Raw genomic sequence first — 26,735 nt, 5'->3', positions numbered from 1 at the left:
GGTTGTGCAAGATCTCCTACCTCACTTTCCCCTCCGGAGCTATTTAGGTCCAGAGGCCAGGTATAGATCAGGATGACTGGAGATGGTTCTGAATGCAATGGGAGACGTTGGCCTTTTTAAGCTAAGGTTTCAGTTTGACTTAGGCAACACCCATTCAATGCTTAAGGCTAGGTACCAACTGAGGCAAAGAATATTCCTGTCTTACCAGAAGAGCAGTGATCCTGAATGGCTCTGGACTTTTGAGTAGGTGAGAGAATTATGCACTCAGCCTGGAATGGTTGGTTGAGATGGCAAAAACAGAATTTTAACCAATCCAGTGATCTCAGAGCAGAGTGGCTACCTCCTCTCAACCCATAGTGGAGATTCTAGGTGCAGAATGCACATTTCCCGGCATGGCCATGATTAGTGTTACTTGGCTGTATTTCTTTATCACTAGGAGAAGGGAGACACTGGGAAATGATGTTGATGGTTTTAAGAGGAGTATCGTTTGAGGGATGGAGCCAAGATGGCGGAGTAAAGGAACTAAAAGAAATATTTAAAAACATTTTAATTAGGAGAAGAGATAGATTGAATCGAGATTGTAGTGGGACTTGAATGCCAAGCTCAGGACTTTACATTTTATCCTTTTGAGGCAATAGGGAACCAATGAATGTTTTAGAGCAGTGAACGGATTTGGTCAGTCTTATGCTTAAGGAATACTCTCCAGGAAGTTGTGTGGAGGTAGCTTCCCTGAATCATGTCTGGGATGCCAGAGTTTATCCTGAACCACGGTAGATTGAAACAAGAAAGGTAACCCTGGAAACTCCAAGGAACAAGAAATTCCTCCTCTCATTCCTCTCCTCCCTCTCTCCAATATTTCATTTTCATCTACTTGAAATGAATAGACAACCTCTCCTGCTAGTTTTTTCTGATAAAGGGGCTGATAAATAACTTGAGGCCTATTTATTAACTGTAGAGTTTGGCCACCTTGTGTTTATGGAAAGCAACCAGTAGGGTATACAGTAGGAGAGGGGAGAGGAGAAGGAATCTTTGCCTTATAGTCTGAAGATATAGCTCTGGCCTTGGTATGCTGAGCCATCCTCCCTTGTCAAATGTGGACTGGGGACTATGAAAGTGAGAAAGGCGATGATAAAGGGTAAATAAATGCAAATGCATGGCTTCCTCCTATGAGAAAAGTATCAGAAAAATTAAAGCTTACAATGATTGAATCTGCTGAAGAAAGAGAACACCAGTCACAAGGATTGCTTTGATTGGTTGTTTTGATTTTGTGTGTGTGTGCTGTTAGAAAATTGGAGAAGAAGGAACATCTGGATAGTAAAGTGGGTGAAGCACTGGCTCTGAGGTGAGGAGATCCTGAGTTCAAATCCAATCTGGGACACTCATAAAGTCACTTTGTGACCTTGGCCAAGTTACCTTTTCTTAATTACTCTCCCCCCATTTTTTAATTTGGGAGGGGGGTGTCAGGGAAAGGTTAATAAACTGCCAGAGATAGGTTAACCTCTTTCCAAAGAAATAGGCAATAACCTCCATTACCTTAAGCAATATAGTTTAAATCAGGCTCACTGAAGTTCCTTCTTAAATACTATGATTCAGGGATGAATACCAGACCATGATGGAAAAGGCAAAACTGCTCAACTGAATTCCTAAAAACACAAATTGGAGTCCAAAAAAAAAAAAAAAATAGAGAAAGCAAGAAAAGAGAAAGGGGGAGAGAGAGGGGAAAAAAGGCAGAGAGAGGGAGGGGGGCAGAGAGAAGAAAAAGAAGAAGAAGGAGGAGGAGGAGGAGAAAGAGGAGCAGGAGGAGGAGGAGGAGAAAAGGATGAGAAAAAGAAAGAAAGAAAGATGTAAGAGATGAAGCTAGAGAGCAGTTCTATGGAAAAAGTTCTGGGGATACCAGATAGAACCCAAAATAAAAATATGGCAGCAGTGTGACTTGGTTCCCAGAAAACTTTATGAGGATTTGGGCATAGAGCTTAAAATGAGGGAGACAGCTATCTTATTGTCCTCTGTCCTGATCACACCACATCTGGAGCAACAGATACACACATAAGAAAATACAATTTTCAGCCGTGGAAAGAGGTGTGACTCTCAAATCAGAAGAGACCTTGGTTGGAATTGTTCACGGCTCTGTGATTGTGTGGTCTTGGGCAAATCTCTTCATCTCCTGAGACTCAGTTTTCTCATTTATAAAAATGAGAGGATTGTACCAAAAAGTCTGTAGTGGGACTGATTTGGGGGGAGGGAGAGAGGGAAGCAAAGACTACTGGGATATTGAGAAAACCCTTGTGTTCCTCACTTCCCCTCCAGGGTAGCAAGGAACGGTTTCACTGGCAAAGTCACAATGTGAAGCAGAGTGGTGTGGACGACATGGTGCTGCTCCCCCAGATCAACGAGGATGCCATTGTGAGCAACCTCAAGAAACGTTTCTTGGACGACTACATCTTTGTATCCACCCAAGTCAGGCAGGGGACAAGTACTAGGCAGAACCTGAAGAGTTCTATGTGATGCCTCTCTTCCCCTGCCCTTTCCTTTTCTCCCCTCTATGTCTCCTTCCCACCCTGAGGAAGAGGAAGCAAAGTGAAACAATTAATACTGGCTCTGTCCTACCATAGGGCATGGAGCATGGGATATCAGGTTCTGGCCACAAAGTAGCCCTAGAAGATATTGTAAGCAGCTGGAAGGTGCAGTGAATAGATAAGAATGCTGGACCTGGAGTCAGGAAGACTTAGTTTCAGATCTAGCCTCAAACACAACTAGCTTTGGGCAAGTCACTTAATCTCGATTTCTTCAGATAAAATGGAGCTAATAATAGCACCTACTTCCCAGGGCTATTGTAAAGATCAAATGAGATAACTGAAAAGTGCTTGGCACAATGCTGGGTACATAGTAAGTGCTATGTAAATATTAGCTATTATTAGCTGAAAAAACTAAGGGTTTTTTACCTTGGAAAAGAAAAGACTGGGATGAAAGAAGGAGATTATATATTCAAGTATTTGAAGAAAAGAAGACAGATGGGCTGTCTTTAAGAGGAGGGATTAGTTTTAATCTGTTTGGTCTCAGAGGGTAGGACTAAGAACAATAGGCAAATCCAGGGACCATGGAGCTAAAGCTGAAAGAAATCTCCCAGGTCAAATAATCCAACTCCCTCATTTTACAAATGAAGGAATTGAAGCCAGGAAATGGCTTTTAGTTTCAAGGAGAGAGAACTTAACTAATCACGAGAGCTGTATAAAAGAGGAAGGAGCTGCTTCAGGTAACAGCTCCTTCCTCTTCCCTAAAAGGTTTTTAAGGAGAGTTTAGTTAGTCATTTGTTGGGAATAGGCAGTGGAAAGAGCCCTGGTTCTGGAACTGGGTGATCTGTATTAAAATTCCTGCTCACTCTGCTATTTTAGATGTGTGACTTTGAAGGCTAGATTAAAACCTGCTTCCCCTCTAAGTCTGAGTTAGGGTCTATGATCCTAAGGCCCCTTTCCACTTTTAGCTCTATGGTCCTAAAGCCTCCTTCCAGATCTAACTCTAGGATTCAAAGGCTCCTTTCCAGTTTTAACTCTAGGATCCTAAGGTTCCCTTCCAGCTCTTAACTATGTCCTAAGGCCCCTTCCAGCTCTAACTTTCTGGTTCTAAGGCCCCCTTCCAGCTCTATATCCTAAGGGCCCCTTCCATCTCTAACTCTATGGTTCTAAGGCCCCCTTCCAGCTCTTTATCCTAAGGTCCCCTTCCATTTCTAACTTTATAGTTCTAAGGCCCCCTTCCAGCTCTATGTGCTAAGGTCCCCTTCCATTTCTAACTTTATGGTTCTAAGGCCTCCTTCCAGCTCTATGTCCTAAGGCACCCTTCCATCTCTAACTCTATGGTTCTAAGGCACACTTCCAGCTCTAACTTTATGGTTCTAAAGCCCCCTTCCAACTCTATATCCTAAGGCCCCCTTCCATCTCTAACTCTATGGTTCTTAGGCCCCCTTCCATCTCTAACTTTATGGTTCTAAGGCCCCTTTTCAGCTCTATATCCTAAGGCCCCCTTCCATCTCTAACTCTATGTCCTAAGGCCCCCTTCCATCTCTAACTTTATGGTTCTAAGGCCCCCTTCCAGCTCTAACTGTATGATCCTAAGGCCCCCTTCCAGCTCTAACTCTTTCCTAGGATTCCCTTTCAGCTCTAATTCTATGGTCCTGAGGTTCCCTTCCAGCTCTAATCTGGAATTCTAGACAAATCTATATTTTAAAGGAGAATTCCTATTCAGAGGCAGGCTAGACTAGAGGTCTTCTGAACTCTCTTCCATTGAAAGCAGGTAGCAGGAAAAGGGGAGGAAGAGATTATTCCAGGAACTATGTCTGGTCCTTAACCCAGCAGCTCAGACCTACATTGGCTCAGTTCTCATCTCTGTCAACCCCTTCAAGCAAATGCCATATTTCACTGACCGAGAGATTGAGCTGTACCAAGGAGCGGTGAGACCTGTACCCTGGGGGGGAGGGGGGGAGGGTGTTGGGGAATGATGTTGGTAAGGAGAAATTGGTATCTCCATCCACCCCTATTCATCACACAATCAGACTAAATTGCTCTTCACTTTTTCAGTCATCCTCCACCCCATGCCCACCCACTCGCCATCATATCTGACTCTCTGGGTGAACCAGAGTTTTTGCAATGTCTCCACTCCTCAAGGATCTCCGAAGTCTCTTGGATGTTAAAAGGATTTCTGAGATTCTCTGATCTTCCCAAGAATTCCAACTCTATTAACTTCCTTTGGGCCTCAGTTTTCTCATCTATAAAAAAGGAGGGGATTGGATTATAAGACATCCAAGTTCCCTTCAATTCTAGAGATGACTTGCCCCCTTCCTGGCACTATAGCCATCCTACCCCAGAACTGTCATGATGTCTCACATAGGGAGGGGGTCCTCGGGGCCCTGCCCACCTGATGCCCCTCTGAACAGAGGAGAGGAGCATGGATTATAGGGGAACTGACTGTCTTCTTCATCCACTCTGACTCCAGGCACAATATGAGAACCCGCCACACATCTATGCCCTCACGGACAATATGTATCGAAACATGCTCATTGACAGTGAAAACCAGTGTGTCATTATCAGGTACCATTAAGTCTCACACCCTGAACTCCATTCACCTCAGATCTCCTACCCTTTTTGAGTTTGCCTTATCCTACTGAGCCCTTGTTAATCTAACCTGGGAGCCCAGACCTGAACATCTCCCTCCCCACCCCTCCTTGATTTCTACTTCTTCCCTGTTCCCTGAGTTGAGGCACACGGAACCCAGCACACTCTGGATCCTCCTTCTTCCCAGAGGTCTCAATCCCATCTCTCTCCTCTTTCCCCCACAGCGGAGAAAGTGGGGCAGGGAAGACGGTAGCTGCCAAATACATCATGGGCTACATATCCAAAGTTTCTGGAGGGGGAGAGAAGGTCCAGGTGAGTAGGAGGGAGGGGAGAATGGCCACCTTCATGGTCCCTACACTTACCTAATGGATCTGGGTAGAGAGAGGAGTGGAAACCATGAAGATCATGTGAATGGAGATGTTTAGCTTGAAGAGCAGATGGGTTTGGGAGTTGAAAGGAAATGGTCCAGGGGCCCTCCAATTGGTACCTCAGTTACATGAAATGTATTTAAAAGGAATTCGACTTGTTCTACTTGGTTCCAAAGGGAGAACCAGGAACATCACAGGTGGAAGTTGCTGATGATAACTTAAGCTTGATGTGGAAGACTCAGTCAGGAGAGCTTTGGGTTGCTTCAGGAGGGAGTTAGCTCCTATTGTTTTTTAAAAAAAATCCAAAAAACAAGCTGGCTGACCATTTAGCAAAGCTGTTGTATTGGGTTCACTGGGAAGATCAAGATTTGAAGCCAGAGGACCTGGTTTCAAATCCTAGTTCTGCTTTATTTTTACTTGTGTGACTCTGAGTAACTCCTGGGCCTCAATTTCCTTATCTGAAAAAAATGAGGTATTGGACCTGAAGGTGACCCTGGAGGTTCCTTCCAGCTTTCCATTGAGGGTCCTAGAAGAATCTTGAAAGGGAGTCAGGAGAACTAGATTTGAGTCCTGGCTACAACAAATGTGAGGCTGCAGACAAGTCATTTTCCCTCTCCGAGTCTCAGTTTCCTCCTATGTAAAAATGGAGATAAAGCTGTATGAGCTGCCTTCTTCACAGGAGTAATGTGTCCAGCCTGAGTCCTGGCTACAACAAAAGTGTGACTGCAGACGAGTTATTTTCCCTCTCTGAGCCTCAGTTTCCTCCTATGTAAAAGTGGGGATGAAGCTGTATGAGCTGCCTTCTTCACAGGAGTAATGTGTCCAGCTAGGGACTGGACTTATGACTTCATTAGAATTGGGAATAATGAGGAAACTCCCACTGCCAATGCAGGTAGTTGGCACCTTCTTTGCAACCCAGAGTTTTAGAGGCCACCTGCACCTTGGGAGATTAAGTGATTTGCTTCATATCACACAGCCAGGATGTGGCAGGGGTGGGATTTGAACTTGTCTTCCTGAGTCCAAAGCTAGCTTTAATCCTATCCTGCTGACCCCTGGTTAACTTACCCAGGGGCTGGGAGTCCAGACCTGAACATCTACATCCCCATCCTTCCCCCGTTTCTACTTCTTCCCTGTTCCCTAAGTTTGAGGAACACACAACCCAGCACACTTTGGGTCCTCCTTCTTCTGGGATGTCCCTAGCTCTCTATCCATCATATGGCACAACTTATCAGAGAAATGGGACTTCCTATCTGGCCTCCATGGTCCCTTCCAGCTCTAGAACTCTGGGGCTCCTGTTTTCTGCCTTTGGTCAGGCCGGTCTCTGGCCCTGATACCCACCCTGACCATTCCCATCTCCCCTTCCATCCCACCTGCAGCATGTAAAAGACATCATCCTGCAGTCCAACCCCCTGCTCGAAGCCTTTGGGAACGCCAAAACCGTTCGCAACAACAACTCCAGCCGTTTTGTGAGTCTTCCCAATAAGGGTCCTGGAGCACCCAGCACCCAACCCATTGCCCAGCCACCTAGAACCTACGCCAGGCTTTCACAAGGGCTTTGGTGCATGAGCCTAACCCTATAACACAGAGCCCTTCATCAGGGGGGCCGCCCCTCTCGGTGCCCATCCAGCCTCTCAGGGCCAGCCTCCTCCCTGAAGTCTGCCCTGCCCAAGCCGGGCCATAAGCCTCTGTCCTGTCCCTCAACAGAATGTTCTGAGCCTAGGCCTAGGAACGATTTCCTCCTTGAAGAAAGCAGAAAGGCACTTGATTTTGGAGCCAAAGAAGTTGGGTTTTAATCCCAGCTCTGCTGTGTGAGCAAATGTTTCCCCCTCTGGGTGTGTCTATCTGTAAAATGAGATGGGGTCTTTTTAGCTGGAAGTATAGGATCTCGTGGCTATCTCTGAAGGGACAATGGGGTCCCAGATATCTGGAGCCCAGCTTAGCTGACTCCTGCTATCCAACAGCATTGCACAAGCTCTAGCCCTACACCTGGCAAATGTGGGCTCCAAAGCCCAAGCCTAGAGATCCCTTCCCACATGCACATATGTGCAGAAACATAGTCCTGATATCCGGGTAAATGTGAGCTCCAAAGTCCCTAGAGATCCCTTCCTGCATATATGTATGTGTGGCAACACTAGTCCTGACACCCCAGTAAAGTCCTGTTTCTAGAGATCCCTCCCCACATGCCTATGTGTGCAGCAACACCAGCCCTGCAAGCAACTGACTGGATCTCTGGGTTCAGGGCAAGTACTTTGAGATCCAGTTCAGTCGAGGAGGGGAGCCAGACGGTGGGAAGATCTCCAACTTCCTCCTGGAGAAATCTAGAGTGGTCTCACAGAACGAGAGTGAGAGGAACTTCCATATCTACTACCAGGTGAGGGGACACGGGGAGAAGGGTTAAGGTGGGCTCCTGGGAACAGAGAAAGGTTTGGAAAACACCACGGGGACCAATCAGTTACAGGATCAATAAGCATTTGTTAAATGGTTCTTATGTGCAAATATAAGTGAAACAAAGCCAGCTCTCTGAAAGACAAATACATCTATAAATACATCCTCCATGGATGCAAAATGTCCAAGCTGATTTAGGGAGGATGGGTATGAGAAGTGAGCAATGAAGGAGATGAGGGGAAAGGGATGGAGCTGGCAGCAGGGGAAGCAAGGCCCAGTGGGTAGAGGTAATGGAGGGAAAGTTAGTAATGCAGAAAACCAGAGAGCCAAGAAAGACCTGGGGGAGGATGCTGGGACCCAGAATTGGGGAAGCAAGAGATTGGAGGATGCACTCACATCCCTGGAGGTGGAGGACTCTCACGGGGCTTGGTGGGTGATTTAAGTGTCTAGCTTGAGAGACTTCCATCATCTCACTGATTGTTTTAGGAATTGACGGGTGCAGGGCTCTGGGCACATAGAGGGCACATAGAGGACTGGTTTCGGGAGGGCCTTGCCTGCATCTCTCCCTTCCTCCATTGATCTATTCTTTCCACCATTTTTTTCCTCTCTCCATCAGCTGCTAGAAGGTGCTTCCCAGGAGCAGCGGCAAAACCTGGGCATCATGACCCCTGACTACTATTATTACCTCAACCAATCTGACACCTATAAGGTGGATGGAACCAATGACCTCAATGATTTTCATGAGACTCTGGTAAAGGCCCAGGGACCCCTATTCCCACTAACCCTTCCCCCCGGCATCTAGGCTGAGCCCACAGGGAGATGCGTCAGTCTGGGACAGAGCCATTGTCTCTATTTATATCAGGGGATAAGTTCTGTCCTGGGACCCAGTCCTCAAACCAAAGGGGCTGCCCCTTCCCGGGCCAGGTCTCCTACATGTCTGAGCCATACCCCCATCTCTTCCACCTCCACATCCTTGTACCCACCCCCTACTCCTCAGGGAATAGCACTGGCTTATACCCCCGGAGGGCAGTCAAGGGCTGGGGCGAGGGCAGTACTGGGGGCAATATAATGGCAGACACTGGTCAGTCATGGAGGGCAGGGGCTAACAGAGATAATGACCGAACACGGGCAGAGACAGGGGCCTCTGGAGCACTCAGGATCAGAGACAGAGGGAAGGGGGCAAGGGAAAATGGGCAGGGACAGGAATTAGGACATGGTCAGGGGCTCCCACAAAGGCACTGACCATCTTGGGTGCACTCACAGGATGCCATGCAGGTCATTGGGATCCCGCCCAACGCCCAGCAGTTGGTCCTGCAGATCGTGGCCGGAATCCTACATCTGGGCAACATTAGCTTCTGCGAAGAGGGCAACTACGCCAGAGTAGAGAGCACAGACTGTGAGTGCTCGGAGGGCGTGGGAACCCAGGGCAAGGGGTTCTAAGGGCGAGGGGGCAACAGGGAGTGGGGAGAGCAGGACCTCTAGAGAGAAGAGGCTGTGGAGAGCAGGGAGATGTGGCCTGGACCTCAGACCTTATCCCAGTCCTTCCCCCAGTGCTGGCCTTCCCTGCCTACTTGCTGGGCATTGACAGCGGGCGCCTCCGGGACAAACTAACTAGCCGTAAGATGGACAGCCGATGGGGTGGCCGGACTGAGTCCATTAATGTCACCCTGGGCGTGGAGCAAGCCGCCTACACTCGGGATGCCCTGGCGAAGGGGCTCTATTCCAGGCTTTTTGATTTCCTGGTGGAGGTAAGTCCCGGCATGGTGAGCAGAGGGGTGAGGCTGTGAGAACCGGGCATCTGCAAGCTGGGTGACCCTGGGCAAGGCGCTGAAACTCATAAAACAGCAGTAATAGTTTCTGCTCTTGGGAGGATCAAATGAGTTCATGTGCAAAAAAGGCTTTGCAACCTTAAAGAACTATGGAATTCTAAATAATGGGTATAAGAAAGGAAAGTCCTGGGCCGATAGTTTCAGTGGGTCTCTGAAGACAGTGTCTGGGGTAGACTGATCCTCTTCAAACTTACCAGGCAAGATAATGAGAACTGGAGGAATCTTGCCTATAAGAGACTTTTACAGTCTTTATACTTTTTTTTAAAAAAAGCTTTTATTGATGTCTTTTTTTTTAAACATCACAATAATTTCCCATAGTATCCCTCCCTTTCCCCTATCCAGAGAGCTACCCAATATAAAAAATAATAATAATAAAAATAAGACAGAGAAAAAGAAAGAAGAAATAAGGATAATTGATCAATACATTTTTTAAAATCCTACATTTGTGAACTTCTCACTCCTGCAACGTGATAGTGAAATATTTTCTCCCAATCTCCTCTTTTGAGTCACACTTGTTTTTTTTATAATTTGATATTTTCACCTTTTTTTTTTTTAATTTTGTAGCTCTTCCCATCAATATGATTGTAGTTACCATATAGATTGCTTTCTTGGCTCTGCTTAATTTACTCTATCTGCATCAATGCATATAAATCTTTCCAAACTTCCTCTGTAATCATTTCTCACAGCTCAGTAATATTCCATTTACATTCATGTACCTCAACTCACTTAGGTATTCCCCAATCCATGGGCATCTATTTGTTTCCAATCCAACATGCTACTGTAAATATTTGGGGGTTGCTTCTATCAAAGGGCTCTTTAGTTCTAGTAGCAGAATTTCTGGATCAGAAGGATACAGACATTTGAGTTATTATATTTGCATAATTCCAAATTGCTTTCCAAAATAGTTGTACCAATTCACAGCTTCACCAACAATGCACCGGGATGTCTATATTTCTACAACACCTCCCATATTCCCTCATGTTGTCAACCTTTGACAATTTTCTGGGTATAAAAAAAAGAAACAGGGTTGGGTGATAAGAGTAGATAAGAATTCTAGAGTTGCAGTGGAAAGACCTACATTCACATTGTACCTCAGATACTTACTAGCTTTAAGAGGGCAATTCATTTAAACTCCAGTTCCCTCATCTGTAAATCGGGGAGGATAATAGTGATGTGATCTATAATGTAGGGTTTGGCACCAAATGATATAGTCACATGATGAGGTCAGGAGAGCAAAGATAATGGGCAAAGATTTTGAAGAATCACAACAAGGTGGTCTCCCTGCCAAAAGTTACCTTTATTAATGAGTAAAGATCTCACATAATCGAATTATGATTTTGTGCCATAATTTGGGAAGGGGCAACTTTTTTTTTCTTTTTTAAAAAATTTAATAGCTTTTGATTTACAAATTATATGCCTGGGTAATTTTTCAACATTGACAGTTGCCAAACCTTTTGTTCCAATTTTTCCCCTCCTTCCCCTCACTCCCTCCCTTAGATGGCAGGATGACCAATACATGTTAAATATATTAGAGTATAAATTAAATACAAAATAGGTATACATGTGAAGGGGCAACTTTTATAAACAGAAGGAGGGAGGAGAAACCAGGAGAATTGTTTTGACAAATGGTTGAGATGTTTGGCTTGAAGGATAAGATCAAGGAGTAGGGAAAGATCATGGATATTTGAAGGACAAAAACAAAGTTTGGGAAAACAAAGTCAGGGGAAATTTGGAAAAACAAAGTCAGGGGAGATTTGGAGGGGATAATTTCAGAATAGATTTTTTTTTTTTTTTCAGAATAGATTAAAGAATTTTGGTGTTAGGTACAGAGCATCCTGGCTTGAGTTCCCATCAATAGCACTTATTTTGTGGGGTTGTAGTGAGGATCAAATGAGATACTATAAAGATTTGCAAACTTTGCAAAGGGTTTTATAAGTACAAGCGTTTATTGTTTTTGTTGCATTTCTTTTATTATTATTGACTCGGAGCATTTTTCATATGATTATTAATAGTTAACAATTCTTTTCATCCTACTTATACATATCCTTTGAGTACTTATGCCCATGGTCTCTAGACAAAGGGAGTGGATGTTAAAGGAGGAAGAAAGAATGGTAGGAACAACATGGAAATCCATACACAAGACAAGCTACTCCCCCTGGGCCTCAATTTCCTCATTTGCAAAATTAATATAAATTATATCAAATTGGTTACCATCTCAAGGAAGGGGAAGGGGAAGGGGAGGGAAAGAAAGAAATTTTGGAATGCAAAGTTTTTAAAAGATGAATGTTGAAAAGCATCTGTACATGTAAGTAGGGGAAAATAAATTGGTATTTAAAAGAAATAAAAATTACCAATTGGTCCTTAGCTTGCTTCTGAGCTTTGACAATCTTTCTATGAGTCAATGATCTCTCTTATTTCATTCCTTCTCTCCTAAAACTTACCTTCTGCTGATCCCTCTCATTCCTCTCTAAACTATCATCTTAATTCTGTGATCCCAAACCTCTCCCCAAGCCATTGCTATGATTATTAATGTCAATAGTAATTAATATTTATATAGTACTAATGTTTTTAAATAAAAAGCTAGGTTTGGTAAATATATTTTGTAAATAAAAAGCTATAATAAAAAATAAAAATAAAAATATATATTTATATAGCACTTTAAAATTTGAAAAACACACTACTTACATAATTTTATTTGATCCTTTCATTATTCATGTGAAGTAGGTGCTGTTATAATTCCCACTTTACACATGAGGAAACTGAGGTTCAGCAACTGGAAAGTATCTGAGAGGAGCTCCAACAATCATATTTTTCTGACTCTAAATCTTATTTTCTACCCACCACAAAACATAGCTGCTTTTCTCTCCTCTCTGATTCTTCAAGACAGTATAGACAGGGGAGGAAGAAAAAAATAAAATAAAAAATGCATAGCCGAGAATAAAAGAAACCTAGAAGGAAGCAAAAGACAGCTCTGAACACAATATGTAGTATTTATTGTACAGGTTTTCTTGAAATGAAAGTTTATTTCTTTATATTGAATCCTCTCCTTTTTTCTCCTGTGTACATGGAAATGTTCTTTTTGCTTTTCTTGTTTTATATTTAAGTTTTAAATGAATAAAAAAATTATTGAGAGAGAGATACAGAGAGACAGAGAAATGGAAAGACAGACAGAGAGATGAGGAAAGAGAGAGGGAAAGGAGGAGATGGGGGAAGGAGAAGAAAGGAGAGAGGGGGATAAAAGAGAGAAAGTCAGAGAGAGAGAGAGAGAGAGAGAGAGAGAGAGAGAGAAGGGAACTGAAATCTTGGTGCATCATCTTGGCCATCATTGCTTCCCTTTGATGAGTGGCTGTGAGTACCGGCCAGCCCCATTTCCTCCTCTCTAACAGCCCGGACCCTGTTCCTTCCCTTCATAGGCCATAAACCGGGCCATGCAGAAGCCAACAGAAGAATACAGCATTGGAGTGCTGGATATCTATGGCTTTGAAATATTCCAGGTAATAGGCAACATGGTAGCCAGAGCCAAACTTGGGCCTCAGAGCCCCTTTCCCCCATCTGCTCCCATCCCACCTGTAGTTCCCCCTTGCTTCCCATACCCCAGAAGCCAGAAGATTCACCCACTGCCCTCAATGCCACCCTATTAGGATGGGAGAGAAAGGGAGGGGAAGGGAGGAAAAGGCTGAAAGCAGGGAAGCTTCAGGACCTTTTTCCTGCCCCCAGAGAAATGGCTTTGAGCAGTTCTGCATCAACTTTGTGAATGAGAAACTACAACAGATTTTCATCGAGCTGACACTGAAGGCCGAACAGGTAAGTGTCCAGATACCCAAGAGAGAGGAAGAAGGAGAGAGGAGACAAGGGCTGTTCGCTGTTCAGTTCCTGTGTGGTTCTAAAGTGGCCGCATCCCCAGAACTGAGACCAGACCTCAAGATGTGAAATCTAATTAGGACAAGAGTAACATCCTTTTTTGTTGTTGCTGAGGCAACTGGGGTTAAATGACTTCCCCAGGGTCACACAGCTGGGAAGTGTTAAGTGTCTGAGACCAGATTTGAACTCGCCTCCTGACTTCAGGGCCGGCACTCTACCCACTGAGCCATTTAGCTGCCCTAAAAGTAACATCCTTAAACTTTGTTTCAAAGGCAGCAAGGGTACCTTAGAGTGGCTCTGGCATCAGGCAGAGTTAACAAATATTTTTTGGAGCACTTACTATGTACCAGGTACTGTTTTATGCCCTGGGGATATTAAGAAAGGCAGAAGTCCCTGCTCTCAAGGAACTCACTGTCTAGTAGGGAAGACAATATGCAAAAAACTTTTTTGACCAAGACAGAGATATGATGGATCTGGGATAATCAGTGGAATGAATATATTGGAATTAAGGGGGGTTGGGAAATACTTCCTGTAGAAGATGGAAGAAGCCAGGAGGGAGAAGTGAAAAAGGAGGGAATAGAAAGCATGGAGAAGAGTCTAGTGAAAATTCCAAAGACCAGTTAATCTTGTCATACAAATTATCAACAGCTAGGAGGCAGTGTCACTGATCACAGAGTACAGGATGGGTACAGCCAGTGAACTCTTTCTAAGCTTAGCCAACCTCAGACACTTCCTAGCTGTGTGACCCTGAGCAATCACTTAACTCTGTTTACCTCAGTTTCCTTATTTGTAAAATGAGCTGGAGAAGGAAATGGTGAACCCCTTCCAGTGTCTCTGCCAAGAAAACCCCAAAAGGGTCAGGAAGAGAAGGACAAGACCAAAGGACAACAACAAAGGATGGGGGGAGGGTGGTAAAGTTTAAAAAGATTAGGAAAAGGTTATGAAAGGCTTTAAAAGTCAAATAGAGGATTATAGAGTTGATACTGGGGATAATGGGAAGCCTCTGGAATTAAGAGGAGGAAATAGAATGATCAGAAGTATACTTTAGAAAGATTGTGATCTTCAAAATTGCTTGGGAGCACTCACAGATAGGGAAGTCTGGAAAGGCCTTGGGGAGTAAATGGCCCTTCATTTGGGCCTGAAAGGAGCCAGGATTCCCTAGAAGCAAAGGTGAGAAGGTGCATTTCAGAGATAACCTGTGTGAAGAGTCTGGAGACACAGTATTACATATGGGCTACAGGAAACAGCCAGGTTTGAATGGAACATTGTGCTCCTATGGGAGAGTAACGTTGGGGGACATGGTTTCTGCTCAACATACCCTCCAAGGGATTCCAAAGCCCTTCCAGGCTTGACCTGGCTCTCCAGCCCCGACTATAGACACAGACATGCCCCTATTCAGCTTTGGCTTTCCCGGCAAAATATAGACAGCATTTAATGCTGCATAACCCTGTAAACAAACACAAGCAGGTAAAGCAGTCCCTTCTCTCAAGGTGCTTACATTCTAATGGGGGTAGGAGGTGGGGAGAGACTATGCATAAAGAGATTCCAATAGACTTGTGGTGAAAAGAACCATCCATATCCAGAGAGAGAGTTGTAGAGACTGAATGTGGATCAAAGCAGAATATTTTCACTTTTTTTTTTTTTTGCTGATGTCATTTGTTTGCTTGTTTTTTTTTCTTTCTCGTGTTTTTTTCCCCTCTTGATCTGATTTTTTCTTGTGCACCATGATGAAGAGTTTAGAAAATATACCAAGATAAGATCAAAATGTTTCCATGATTTAGACATAAAGAACGAGATTATAAACAAATTGGAGGAACATAGGATAGTTTATCTCTCAGACTTGTGGAGGAGGAAGAAATTTGTGACCAAAGACGAACTAGAGACCATTATTGATCACAAAATAGAAAATTTTGATTACATAAAATTAAAAAGCTTCTGTACAAACAAAACTAATGTAAACAAGATTAGAAGGGAAGCAACAAACTGGGAAAACATCTTTACAGTTAAAGGTTCTGATAACGGCCTCATTTCCAAAATATATAGAGAACTGACTCTAATTTATAAGAAACCAAGCCATTCTCCAATTGATAAATGGATATGAACAGACAATTTTCAGATGATGAAATTGAAATTATTACCACTCATATGAAAGAGTGTTCCAAATCATTATTAATCAGAGAAATGCAAATTAAGACAGCTCTGAGATACCACTACACACCTGTCAGATTGGCTAAGATGACAGGAAAAAATAATGATGATTGTTGGAGGGGATGCGGGAAAACTGGGACACTGATACATTGTTGGTGGAGTTGTGAACGAATCCAACCATTCTGGAGAGCAATTTGGAATTATGCCCAAAAAGTTATCAAACTGTGCATACCCTTTGATCCAGCAGCGTTACCACTGGGCTTATACCCCAAAGAGATACTAAAGAAGGGAAAGGGACCTGTATGTGCCAAAATGTTTGTGGCAGCCCTGTTTGTAGTGGCTAGAAGCTGGAAACTGAGTGGCTGCCCATCAATTGGAGAATGGTTGGGTAAACTGTGGTATATGAATGTTATGGAATATTATTGTTCTGTAAGAAATGACCAGCAGGATGAATACAGAGAGGCTTGGAGAGAATTACATGAACTGATGCTAAGTGAAATGAGCAGAACCAAGAGATCATTATATACCTCAACAATGATACTGTATGAAGATGTATTCTGATGGAAGTGAATTTCTTTGACAAAGAGACCTAATTCAGTTTCAATTGATCAATGATGGACAGAAGCAGCTACACCCAAAGAAAAAACATTGGGAAATGAATGTAAACTGTTTGCATTTTTGTTTTTCTTCCCGGGTTATTTTTACCTTATGAATCCAATTCTCCCTGAGCAACAAGAAAACTGTTTGGATCTGCACACATACATTGTATCTAGGATATACTAGGACATATTCAACATATATAGGACTGCTTACCATCTAGGGGAGGGGGTGGAGGGTGGGAGGGAAAAATCGGAACAGAGGTGAGTGCAAGGGATAATGTTGTAAAAAAAAAAATTACCCTTACTCACTATTCATTGTTGTTTTCCTCCCATCCCTCCCCAGGAGGAATATGTTCAGGAAGGCATCAAATGGACCCCCATCCAATACTTCAACAACAAAGTTGTATGTGACCTCATCGAGAACAAACTGGTAAGCCCAGGTTATGCACGTGGGGAGCAGGGCAAGTTGGGCAAAGGGCTTGTGAGGAAGGACTCTGTTGGAGGCGGCTATTTCTTCCCAGAGAGTACCATGGATAAGGGGGAGCTTGGAGTATTGATTGTTCCTATCTCCAGTGTGACTGCCAGCCAAGTAGTCTAGGTCAAGGACAAAAATCACCAGGGATCAAAGCCTGTGATCACAAGAGCTGCCAGTGATCACAGAGGAGGTCAATGGTCAGGTCACAAGTGATGGCAGGGGTCAGTGTTGGAATAGAAAAAGATGTATTTCAATCTACTTTGATAAAGATCGAAAAATCCCTAGTTTAAAAAAAAAAAAAGAAAAAGAAAAAAGAAATATATAAACAAATAAACAAAAAAAGATCCCTGGTTTAGATCCCAGGATTTGGACAGGAATTAGGACACTGTACCTGTGGTACAGGGGGGAGTATGCTGGATTTGGACTAGAACCAGGATTCAAATTCCAATTCAAGGGCAACTTACTCTCTTTTGACCTGTTTCCTTCCCCAAGAATGGAGGCTTTGGACTACATGACCTCTAGGGTCCCTTCCAGTTCTCAATAGTCCATCAGGCCTTGGTTCTTGGGTCCAAAGGCTGCCCAGCAGATGGGGAGGGCAATATGCCCAAGTCTGAGCCTTTTCTCTGGTCCCAGAATCCTCCGGGCATCATGAGTGTGCTGGATGATGTCTGCGCCACAATGCACGCCACGGGTGATGGAGCTGACCAGACCCTGCTGCAGAAGCTACAGGGGGCCGTGGGCTGTCACGAGCACTTCAACAGTTGGAATTCGGGCTTCATCATCCACCATTATGCAGGCAAGGTATAGTCTGCCCGCGGTATACTCACTGAACCCCCCACCCTCATTTTTCCCGGGACTCTCCCAAACTCTAACAGGTAACCGAGCTGTGCCCTACTTCCCATCCCTCTCCATTCCCAAAATAAAGTAGGCCCTTTAGAATAGGGACATTTTATTATTTTGTCTATGGCTTCCCAGAATTTTGTAAACTCTTGAGCTCAGAAATTTCCTTTACCAAATCAAAGTAGTCCCTGCTCTGATTAATAAATGTGGATCAGTTGATTGATTAATTGACTGAATGGCTAACAGTTGTCCAGAGCACTGAAGAGACCCACCCACGTTCCATAGCCAGCATGTATAGGAGTTTGGATTTGAAAGGAAGTTTTTCTCTCTAACCACTGTTACACCCCATACAAAGTCTAGCCCAAGCGTGGGGGCTGGGCTGGACCTGTGACATTACGGATGTAGAGGAGCCCTTCTCCCAATGCAGATTGTCTCTTCTGAAATCCTCTCAGGTCATTGCCCCAGCGTTGAGTTCAGTGACTTGCTTACCCAGAGTCCCATTTCCAGTATATGTGACTAGAACACTAGAATTTGGTCTCAGAGAGGACCCTAATTTAAGCCCCAGCTACTAGCTATTTACCACCTGAGTGAAATGAGATGTCAATTCTACTACCTGGACCTCAGTTTGCTCATCTGTAAAATGGGCATACCTGCAAGACCAACAGGGCTCTCCAAGGGTCACTGTAAGGAAGGACTTTTCAAGTGTGTGGTATGATTTGGAGGCAGGCAGGCTGGCCAGACTCAGTCAGAAGACCAGGCTGACCCTTGCAGCTATAGTAACCCTGAACAAAGGACTTCCTCTATCTGGTCTAAGTCTCAACTTCCTCTTCTATAAAATAGGAGGAACCCGGGACTTGTCCCATAACTTCTGTCTGGGCTGTGGGAGAAGGGCTTTGTAAACTGCTGAGGGCCTGGCCCAGCCCCAAGGCTACATCAAGGCCGCCCTAGACCTCTACTTCTCTCCTTTCCCCTGGAAAATCCTCTTGTCCTGGGAGGCCTGCAGCCTCAGAGCCCCTCCTGCAGTCTCCCCCTTCCCTAAGATTCCAGCAGCCTCCCCCTTCCCCTGGGCTCCCCCAGTTGCTCAAGGCCTCCTCTTGCCTCTTCTGTGCTCAGGTCTCCTATGATGTCAGTGGTTTCTGTGAACGAAACCGAGATGTTCTCTTCTCAGACCTCATCGAGCTTATGCAGAGCAGCGAACAGTGAGTGACAGCCACGGGCACCAGATGGCGAGGAATGGGGGGCAGGCGGGAGAGTGATGTTGGTGTGGGGCGGCAGGCAAGGGCAAGGAGCTGGGGAAAGGCTGAGGGCTTGGGAAGGGAGAGGAAGTCAAAATAGACTGAAAGATGGTGGCGGGGGAGTCAGGAGGGGAATGAGAGCTAGGAAAAGGCTGCTTGGCCCTCTCCTACATTCAAGGAGACTCAAAACTCAAATAGGGCCTAGAAAACTTAGGCCCGGAGCTGGCAAAGGATTTACTCAGGAGTCTACAAATGAGAGATGGAGGGAGAGCTCTTTGCAGCAAGAAGGGCCAGGGGCACTGCCCCAAATCCCTGTGTTATCCCCACAGTGCCTTCATTCAAATGCTCTTCCCCGAGAGATTGGACTCAGAAAAGAAGGGCCGGCCCAGCACTGCCGGCTCCAAGATCAAGGTAAGAACCGACTCTCTCATCTGGATTCTGGTCTATGTCTCTTCCTTGAACTAATATCTCTCTCTTCCTTTCCACAAACCTAATTTTCTCTCCTCATGTTGACCATGATTTCCTACCAGTCAGGCCATGGCTGATGCTACTCATCCTGACCAAAGCAGCCCAGATAATGGTAATGGCCATCACTCACATTCAGTAACAATGATAATAGGATTAGTAACATTCATAAAGTCCTTTAATGTTTGCAGAGCTCAATTTTTTAAAAATATTGTATTTAATATTTTATTTTTCCCAGTTACTTGTAAAGCAATATGTTTGCTTTAGTTAATATTTGTTTTTAAAGCTTTGAGTTTCAAATTGTCTCCCTTCCTCTTGGCCCAACCTTCCCCGCATTGAGAAGACACATATGAAGTTATGGAAAACATTTTCATAAAAGTCATATTGCAAAAGAAAACTCCCCCCAAAAATAAAAACTCTCAAGAAAAATAAAGATAAAAAAAGAAGCATGATTCAATCTATATTGAGACATAAGTTCTTTCTCTGGGTATGAATAGCATTTTTCATCATAAGCCCTTCAGAGTGCTCTTGGATCATTGATTTGCTGAGAATAGCAAAGTCGTTCACAGATGATCATCCCACCACATTGCTGTTTCTTTGTAGAAAGTCCATTTCAACCAAGCTCAAGTTCATTACAAGTATTATCTCCTTTTAACTTCATAACAGCCTCAAATGATAAGTAATACAGGTATTTTTTTTATCCCCTAAGGGTCAGAAACATTGAGAGATTAACAACTGTCCCGAATCTAGTGTCATTTGTCATTTGCCTGCAAGTATAATTACCACAATTAAAATCATAACTTCTTCTAGGAAGGTCATTGATAAAGTGAAAAGTATTAAAAGGAGGGTATCAGAATGTCAAACAGTCTCCAGATCATCTCTCTCTCTCTCTCTCTCTCTCTCTCGCTCTCTCTTTCCCTCTATGTGTCTCTCTGCTCTGTCTCTGTCTCTGTCTTTCTGTCTCTCTCTTTCTGTCTCTGTCTGTCTCTCTCTCTCTCTCTCTTCTCTCTCTCTGTCTCTTTCTCTCTCTCTCTCTCTCTCTCTCTCTCTCCTCCTCCTCCTCCTCTTCCTCTCCTCCTCCTCCTCCTCCTCCTCCTCCTCCTCCTCCTCCTCCTCCTCCTCCTCCTCCTCTTCTCTTCTTCTTCTTCTTCTTCTTCTTCTTCTTCCTTCTTCTTCTTCTTCTTCTTCTTCTTCTCTCTCTCTCTCTCTCTCTCTCTCTCTCTCTCTCTCTCTCTCTCTCTCTCTTCTCCTCTATCTTCTGGGGCTATATCAGCATGTGATATGGGGACTCTTGGAGAAAGGTATTGAAATAAGCTCTAGATCCGATCTCTCATCTCCATCTCTGTCCTCTCAGAGACAGGCTAATGACCTGGTGGACACTTTGAAGAAGTGTACACCCCACTATATCCGATGCATTAAGCCCAATGAGACCAAGAGGCCCCATGACTGGGAAGAAAGCAGGTAAGTGGCCCATGCTGGAATTATCCTCATCTTCCCTGACCTCCTGGTCCACACTGGGTTCACTGATCTCCCCACCCCCCTTAACTTCCTGCCTTCCCTTCACTGACCCGCTGACCATTTTCTGTGGCTCTGCTCCCCGCCAAACTGAGCCCTGTTGAGCGACTCCTATGCATTGATTTCCCCTGACCCTTTATGGACACCAGGGTGAAGCATCAGGTGGAATATCTGGGTCTGAAAGAAAATATCCGTGTCCGTCGTGCTGGCTTTGCGTACCGCCGAGTCTTCTCAAAGTTCCTGCAGAGGTGAGAGCCTGTCCCTACTTCCTAACCCCATTCCCAGTGTTTAGCCCGTAGTGAGCTCTTCACAAATGTTTTTCCCATTCATTCCTTATTATGCAGTGCTGTAACTGTCCCCAAACCTGTAGCCCAGGGTCTGCTTTGCCTCTCAGTCCAAGAATCGGGAGCCTCCGTTGGGATGGGGGTGGGAATAGGGTAAAGCTGAGGCTCACCGGGCTAAGGAAGAAGCTGCCTCTCAACCCCAGTGCCCACATGCCCGCCCTGCCAGGTACGCCATCCTGACTCCGGAGACGTGGCCACGATGGCGCGGGGATGAACGCCAGGGGGTGCAGCACCTCCTCCGCTCTGTCAACATGGACCCCGATCAGTTCCAAATGGGGCGCTCCAAGGTCTTCATCAAGAACCCAGAGTCGGTAAGTGAATGGTTACGATAAGCGTACCTGAGCTTAGCCCCTTATTCGGACTACAATGGGTGCGCCCTGAGGGCTTGGTGAATCGTATAAATGATGGTTGTGTGATGTGAACTGTGTGATATGGGTGATCCTTGTCAATCAATCAATCAATCAACATTTATAAAAGGCCTCTTATGATAAAGGATGCAAAAAGGGGCAAAAAGTAGTCCCTGCCTTCCAGGAGCTCACATTGTGAATGTCCGTGTGCATTCGTGTACGTGAGCAAGCCACATGGTTCATATTTGTCATTGTATGTGACTGCATCTCCATGCACATACACAGAGCTTGGGCAATCTTTATCATTATGTATAACCCATGGATGTGCCTTAAATGTGGTAGTAATAATAGACATTTTGCTGTGGTTCGGCCATATCAGCCATACCCGACTCTTTGTGAACTCGTGTGGGATTTTCTTAACAAAGATACTGGAATGGTTTGCCATTTCCTTCTTTAATTTATTTTCTAGATGAGGCACCTGGGATTAATTGATTTGTTCAAAGTCACAGCTAATACATGTCTTCCTGACTGCAGGACCAGTCCTCTCTCCATTGCACCACTTAGCTATTCAAGGGCAAAGAAAGTCTCACTGGGATTTGAACCCAGGATCTCCTGTTGACTAGACAGGCACTTTAACCAAGTCACAAAGCCACCTTTAAGAGCAGCAAAGGGCTTTTAATATGTTCTCTCACAGGGGGAATGAAGTAAGGGGTGCAGCAGGCTTGAGAAGGGGAAGAAAAGGAAGGGTGGCTGTACTTCAGAGATGGAGAAATGGGACGGTTCAAAACGGAAAGAGGGAAATCCCAGTTTGGATCCCCTCCCTCCTGAGGAGAGGCTGCCTTGGGCCCTTCCCCGGGCAGGGCGAGGACGTCCGGGTTGGGGCCGCTCCTGCCCATCTCCCTCAGACCCTTTTCCTCTCTCTCCCCCAAGCTCTTTCTGCTGGAAGAAATGCGAGAACGCAAGTTTGATGGCTTTGCCCGCACCATCCAGAAAGCCTGGAGACGCCATGTAGCCATGAGAAGATATGAACAAATGAGGGAGGAAGGTAAGACATGGGAGAAGTGGGGGACAGACATGCTCAGGCACTCACCGGATGGGGGCATTGAGGGCACTGAGCCCTGTGGGCCCAAGCCTTGAGATCCTGCATCCTGGGTCCCCACAGCCTCCAATATCCTGTTAAACAAGAAGGAAAGGAGAAGGAACAGCATCAACAGAAACTTTGTGGGCGACTACCTGGGGCTGGAGTCCAGGCCTGAGCTTCGCCAGTTTCTGACCAAGCGTGAACGGGTAGATTTCGCAGACTCCATCACCAAGTATGACAGGCGCTTCAAGGTGAGACAGCCCTGCTCAAGCCCTGGACCAATCCCATTCCCAAAATGCAAGTGCTCACCATCAAAGCCAGGCAGATCTGGTATATCCGGATTTCTGGAATCCCCCCAGATCCAGAGCCACTCAAGGGGTCCTCAACAACCCCACCTGCCTCAGGGCAGCTACAGGCCACTCAGCCCCCAACACCCCTGTGGACTCAGGTGTTCCACTTACACCTCCCATTCTTTCTAGTCCCCCTACTCAGATTTCCCAATACAGAATCCCTATGGACTCAGGTATCCCACTTACACCTCCCAATTCCTTTAGTACCCTACTAAATCCCCCAATACAGAGTCTCTGTAGATTCAGGTGTCCTACTCATACCCCCAGTTCTTTCTTGTTTCTTTACTCAGATTTCCCAATATAGATTTTTTTTCCTGCTGAGGCAATTGGGTTAATTGCCCAGGGTCACACAACTAGAAATGTCTGAGGTCAAATTTGAACTCAGGTCCTCCTGACTTAAGGGCTGATGCTTTATCTACTACACCATCTAGCTTCCCCCAATATAAAGTCTTTATAGACTCAGGTATCCCATTCATACCCTTTTCCCATTCCTTCTAGTTCCCCTAATGAGATTCCCCAATACATAATCCCTATAGACACAAGGATCACACTTACAGCTGCCCCCCCCCAATTCCTTCTAGTTTCCCTACTCAGTTTCCCCAATACAGAAGACCTGAGCCTGAGTCTCAGATCATTTATAGCCTCTGTGATTCTGGGGGAGTCACTTGATCTCTATGCAACTCAGTTTCCTTATTTGTAAGACGATCTAAAGCTTCTTAAAGCTCCAGATCTATGAGCATATGAGCTTCTAACTCCTGCACCCTCCTCCACCCAGAAGCCCCCATGATGATGCTGATGATGGTAACTCACATTTTTGCAGAACTTTTAAAAAGAATTACAAGGCATCTTTACTCCACAACAACCCCAAGGGGCAGAGACTTTACTGATTAATATCCCTATTTTATAGATGAGATTACTGAGATCGAGGGAGGTTTACTAACTTGTCCATGGTCATAGAATTTTAATTCAAGTCTTCTTAGGCCTCTTTTTACTAAATTGCCTCCATATAGTCATCAGGTAGCCCCTCGCACCTCCCTATGCTTGCCCATTCCCCATCCCCACACCCAGTGTAGTACCTGTTTTTCCCCACAGCCCATCAAGCGGGACCTGATTCTGACCCCTAAGTATGTGTATGTGATCGGGCGGGAGAAAGTAAAGAAGGGTCCAGAGAAGGGACAGATTCAAGAGGTTCTGAAGAAGAAAATAGAAATCCAGGCCCTTCGGGGGGTCTCACTCAGGTGAGCTCAGCTGTCCATTTGCTCACATCTCTTCCCCACCCTTTTTCTACTGCTTGGGGCCTTTCTGTAGCCCAGGGATCAGGACTTGAAGTAAGGCTCTAGTGGCAGCCCATGATGCAATGGATAGAGCATGGGACCTGGTATTAAGAAAACCTGGACTTTGCATTTGGTTGGTCTCAGGCACTGACTGGTTGAGTGACTTTGTGCAGGTCACTTAACCATGTCTGCTTCAGTTTCTCCAACTATGAAAAGGAAATACTTCACATGATAGTTATGAAGATCAGATGAGATATTTGTAAAGTACTTTGCATGTAGTAAGTGCTATATAAATGCTTATGCATGTAGTAGGTTAACACCTATAAATGTTTACACATGTGGTAGATGCTATATAGATGCTTATGCATACAGTATGTGCTATATAAATGTTTATTCCCTCCCATGCCATATCCATCTCTACCAGTCACACCTTAGATTACAGGAATATAAATTGAGAGCTGGGACTTTGGAGAGCATTCATTTGTTCTCCTTTGCTTTACAGGTGGGAAAACTGAGGGTCCTATGGAGAAAGGAACTTAGCCAGGTTCTTACTGCAAATCAACAGCAAAATTGAGATTTGAACCAGGTCTCTGGGCACTAAATGCCAGGTTCTTTTTTCACTATATCACATCTTTCTCCAGTTTGGTAGCATGGATAGAGCCCCAGACTTGGGTCAGGAAAATCTAAGTTCCGATTCTGCCTCAGATATTTGCTATTTATGTAACCCTTGGCAAACCTCACTAAACCTCAGTTTTCTCATCTGTAAAAAGAGGAGCTAGAGCTCAATGATCTCTCTAAAATCCCCTTCAATTCCAAACCATTCTGTGATTCCCACATTCTCCTATTCTATCCCCAGAATCCAACAATCCACAAACATTTATTAAGCACCTTCTAGAAGCAGGCACTGTGCTGAAGAGCCGGCAGGGCAGAGAAGACAAACACAAAGATAAAACACTCCCTGCCCTCAATAAGCTTCATTTCTCTCCCATGGAGGCTGTCCCTTTCCAGCTTCTCCTCATTCCCATTTACAATATTGAATACAAGCGCTGGAATAAGCCTTAGAATGAAAACACAGAATGTCATAACTGGATGGGATTTCAGAAAACAGTAGGGCTGGGAGAGAGCTTCAGGACGTAAAATTTCAGGGCTGAAAGGGATGTTAGAACTTAAAACAGAATTCAGACCTGGCACTTGGGACACAAAGCCAAGCCTCAGATTTGGAAGGGACCTTAGCCTTGAGAATATGTCTTAGCAAATAAAAAAAAATTTTTTTAATTAAAAAATAAAAAAAAGTTCAAGAGACATTAAAAAAGAGAGAGAGAATATGTCTTAGCATAGAAGAATGTTAAAGCTGGAAAGAACTATAGAAGAGACTCAATTTCTTCTCTTGGATAGAATGGAAAAAACAATCCGAGGAACTCTCAGTGTCTTTCTTAGGAACCTTTAGAATGTAGGTTTCAAAGAATTGCACATGTATAACTTGAGAGAGGGAAGAGAGGGAAAGGGGGAGAAAATTTTGGAATAGTTTTGCACAGGTGAATTGTTATGAGCCAGAACTTGAAACAAGGTGTTAAATCACTAGAATTGATAGAAACAATGCTTAAGTTTACACCTTTAAGAATTCACGCATTAGCTCACACATTAGTTCACAAGTTCGGGAGATTCGCTAGTTTCTGACTAGTGGAACCAAGCAGAAAGATGGGCCTCTAAGAAAACTAACCGGACTATTTTGGAAGAGACAATAAAAGACTGTACTTTAATCCCTGGCTGCATTTGAGGTGATTCTTACTTTGAACTGAAACTAAGGCTGCCTCCAGAAGCTCCCCAAGAAACCTGCTATCCGAGAGAACCATCATATTTTAGAAAAAGAAGAAAACACCACAGTGAATGTTGAAAACTATCTCTGCATGTATTTGGAAAAATAAAATACTGGTAACTTTAGAATTGATCATAGGACATGGGAGATCCCAGCACAGGACTGCCCTCATCAGAGAAGGTGCTGTGCTCTGTGAGCAAAGCAGAATTGAATTAGCTCAGAAGAAACGTGAGATGTGCAAAGTCAGAGAAGCCCCTCAAATGTTGAGAGGGTATATTTGCGTCTGACCTGTGGCAGAGCATTCTGATCTCGTGTTGCTCTGATCTACCAGCCAGACACACCGTAACTTAGCGAACATAGTGATGTCATTTGGGTCCTGAAGGCAACAGCCGAATGCATAGAACAGGGAAACAGAGATAGGGAGAACCTGTTCAGGTTCACGGTTCTAGCTAGCAGCAGACCAAAGCCAAGACTAAAATTAATCCAAGTCCCACCCATTGGTCCCTAGCTATTTTGTATTGACCCATCAGGCAAATACTGTTGCCTCTTCTGATACAATGTGAGCTCTCTGAGGCTAGGAATTGTTTGACTTTTCAATCTGGCTTATGTAAGGGTTGATTCATTTCCTGACTTGGGAAATATTCATTCAGGCCCCTCTCAAGTTTACAATAAGATACATAGACACAGAATAATAATAA

The 26,735-nt window shown here is 44.6% G+C and overlaps 1 protein-coding gene across 3 annotated transcripts in view; it reads left to right on the top strand.

The window, feature by feature from the left end:
* MYO1F (myosin IF) overlaps window positions 1-26,735 on the top strand; it is a 59,025-nt gene that overhangs the window by 16,330 nt on the left and 15,960 nt on the right. For all 3 annotated transcript variants that reach the window (XM_031948313.1, XM_031948312.1, XM_031948311.1), the window contains exons 2-22: window positions 2,308-2,445; window positions 4,355-4,444; window positions 4,987-5,081; window positions 5,330-5,417; window positions 6,850-6,939; window positions 7,713-7,844; window positions 8,475-8,609; window positions 9,122-9,254; window positions 9,410-9,606; window positions 13,101-13,181; window positions 13,405-13,491; window positions 16,639-16,725; window positions 17,404-17,571; window positions 18,724-18,809; window positions 19,175-19,256; window positions 20,665-20,771; window positions 20,975-21,073; window positions 21,336-21,480; window positions 22,447-22,561; window positions 22,679-22,848; window positions 24,040-24,185. In XM_031948313.1, the coding sequence (XP_031804173.1) occupies window positions 2,308-2,445; window positions 4,355-4,444; window positions 4,987-5,081; window positions 5,330-5,417; window positions 6,850-6,939; window positions 7,713-7,844; window positions 8,475-8,609; window positions 9,122-9,254; window positions 9,410-9,606; window positions 13,101-13,181; window positions 13,405-13,491; window positions 16,639-16,725; window positions 17,404-17,571; window positions 18,724-18,809; window positions 19,175-19,256; window positions 20,665-20,771; window positions 20,975-21,073; window positions 21,336-21,480; window positions 22,447-22,561; window positions 22,679-22,848; window positions 24,040-24,185 (2,471 nt within the window). The remainder of the gene's footprint in view (window positions 1-2,307; window positions 2,446-4,354; window positions 4,445-4,986; window positions 5,082-5,329; window positions 5,418-6,849; window positions 6,940-7,712; window positions 7,845-8,474; window positions 8,610-9,121; window positions 9,255-9,409; window positions 9,607-13,100; window positions 13,182-13,404; window positions 13,492-16,638; window positions 16,726-17,403; window positions 17,572-18,723; window positions 18,810-19,174; window positions 19,257-20,664; window positions 20,772-20,974; window positions 21,074-21,335; window positions 21,481-22,446; window positions 22,562-22,678; window positions 22,849-24,039; window positions 24,186-26,735) is intronic.

This window comes from Sarcophilus harrisii, chromosome 1 (genome assembly GCF_902635505.1).
Source record: "Sarcophilus harrisii chromosome 1, mSarHar1.11, whole genome shotgun sequence".
In the NCBI taxonomy this organism is placed as follows: Eukaryota; Metazoa; Chordata; class Mammalia; order Dasyuromorphia; family Dasyuridae; genus Sarcophilus; species Sarcophilus harrisii.
Note: the sequence above shows the minus strand (reverse complement) of the source record. Positions and strands in the feature narration are given on the sequence as shown.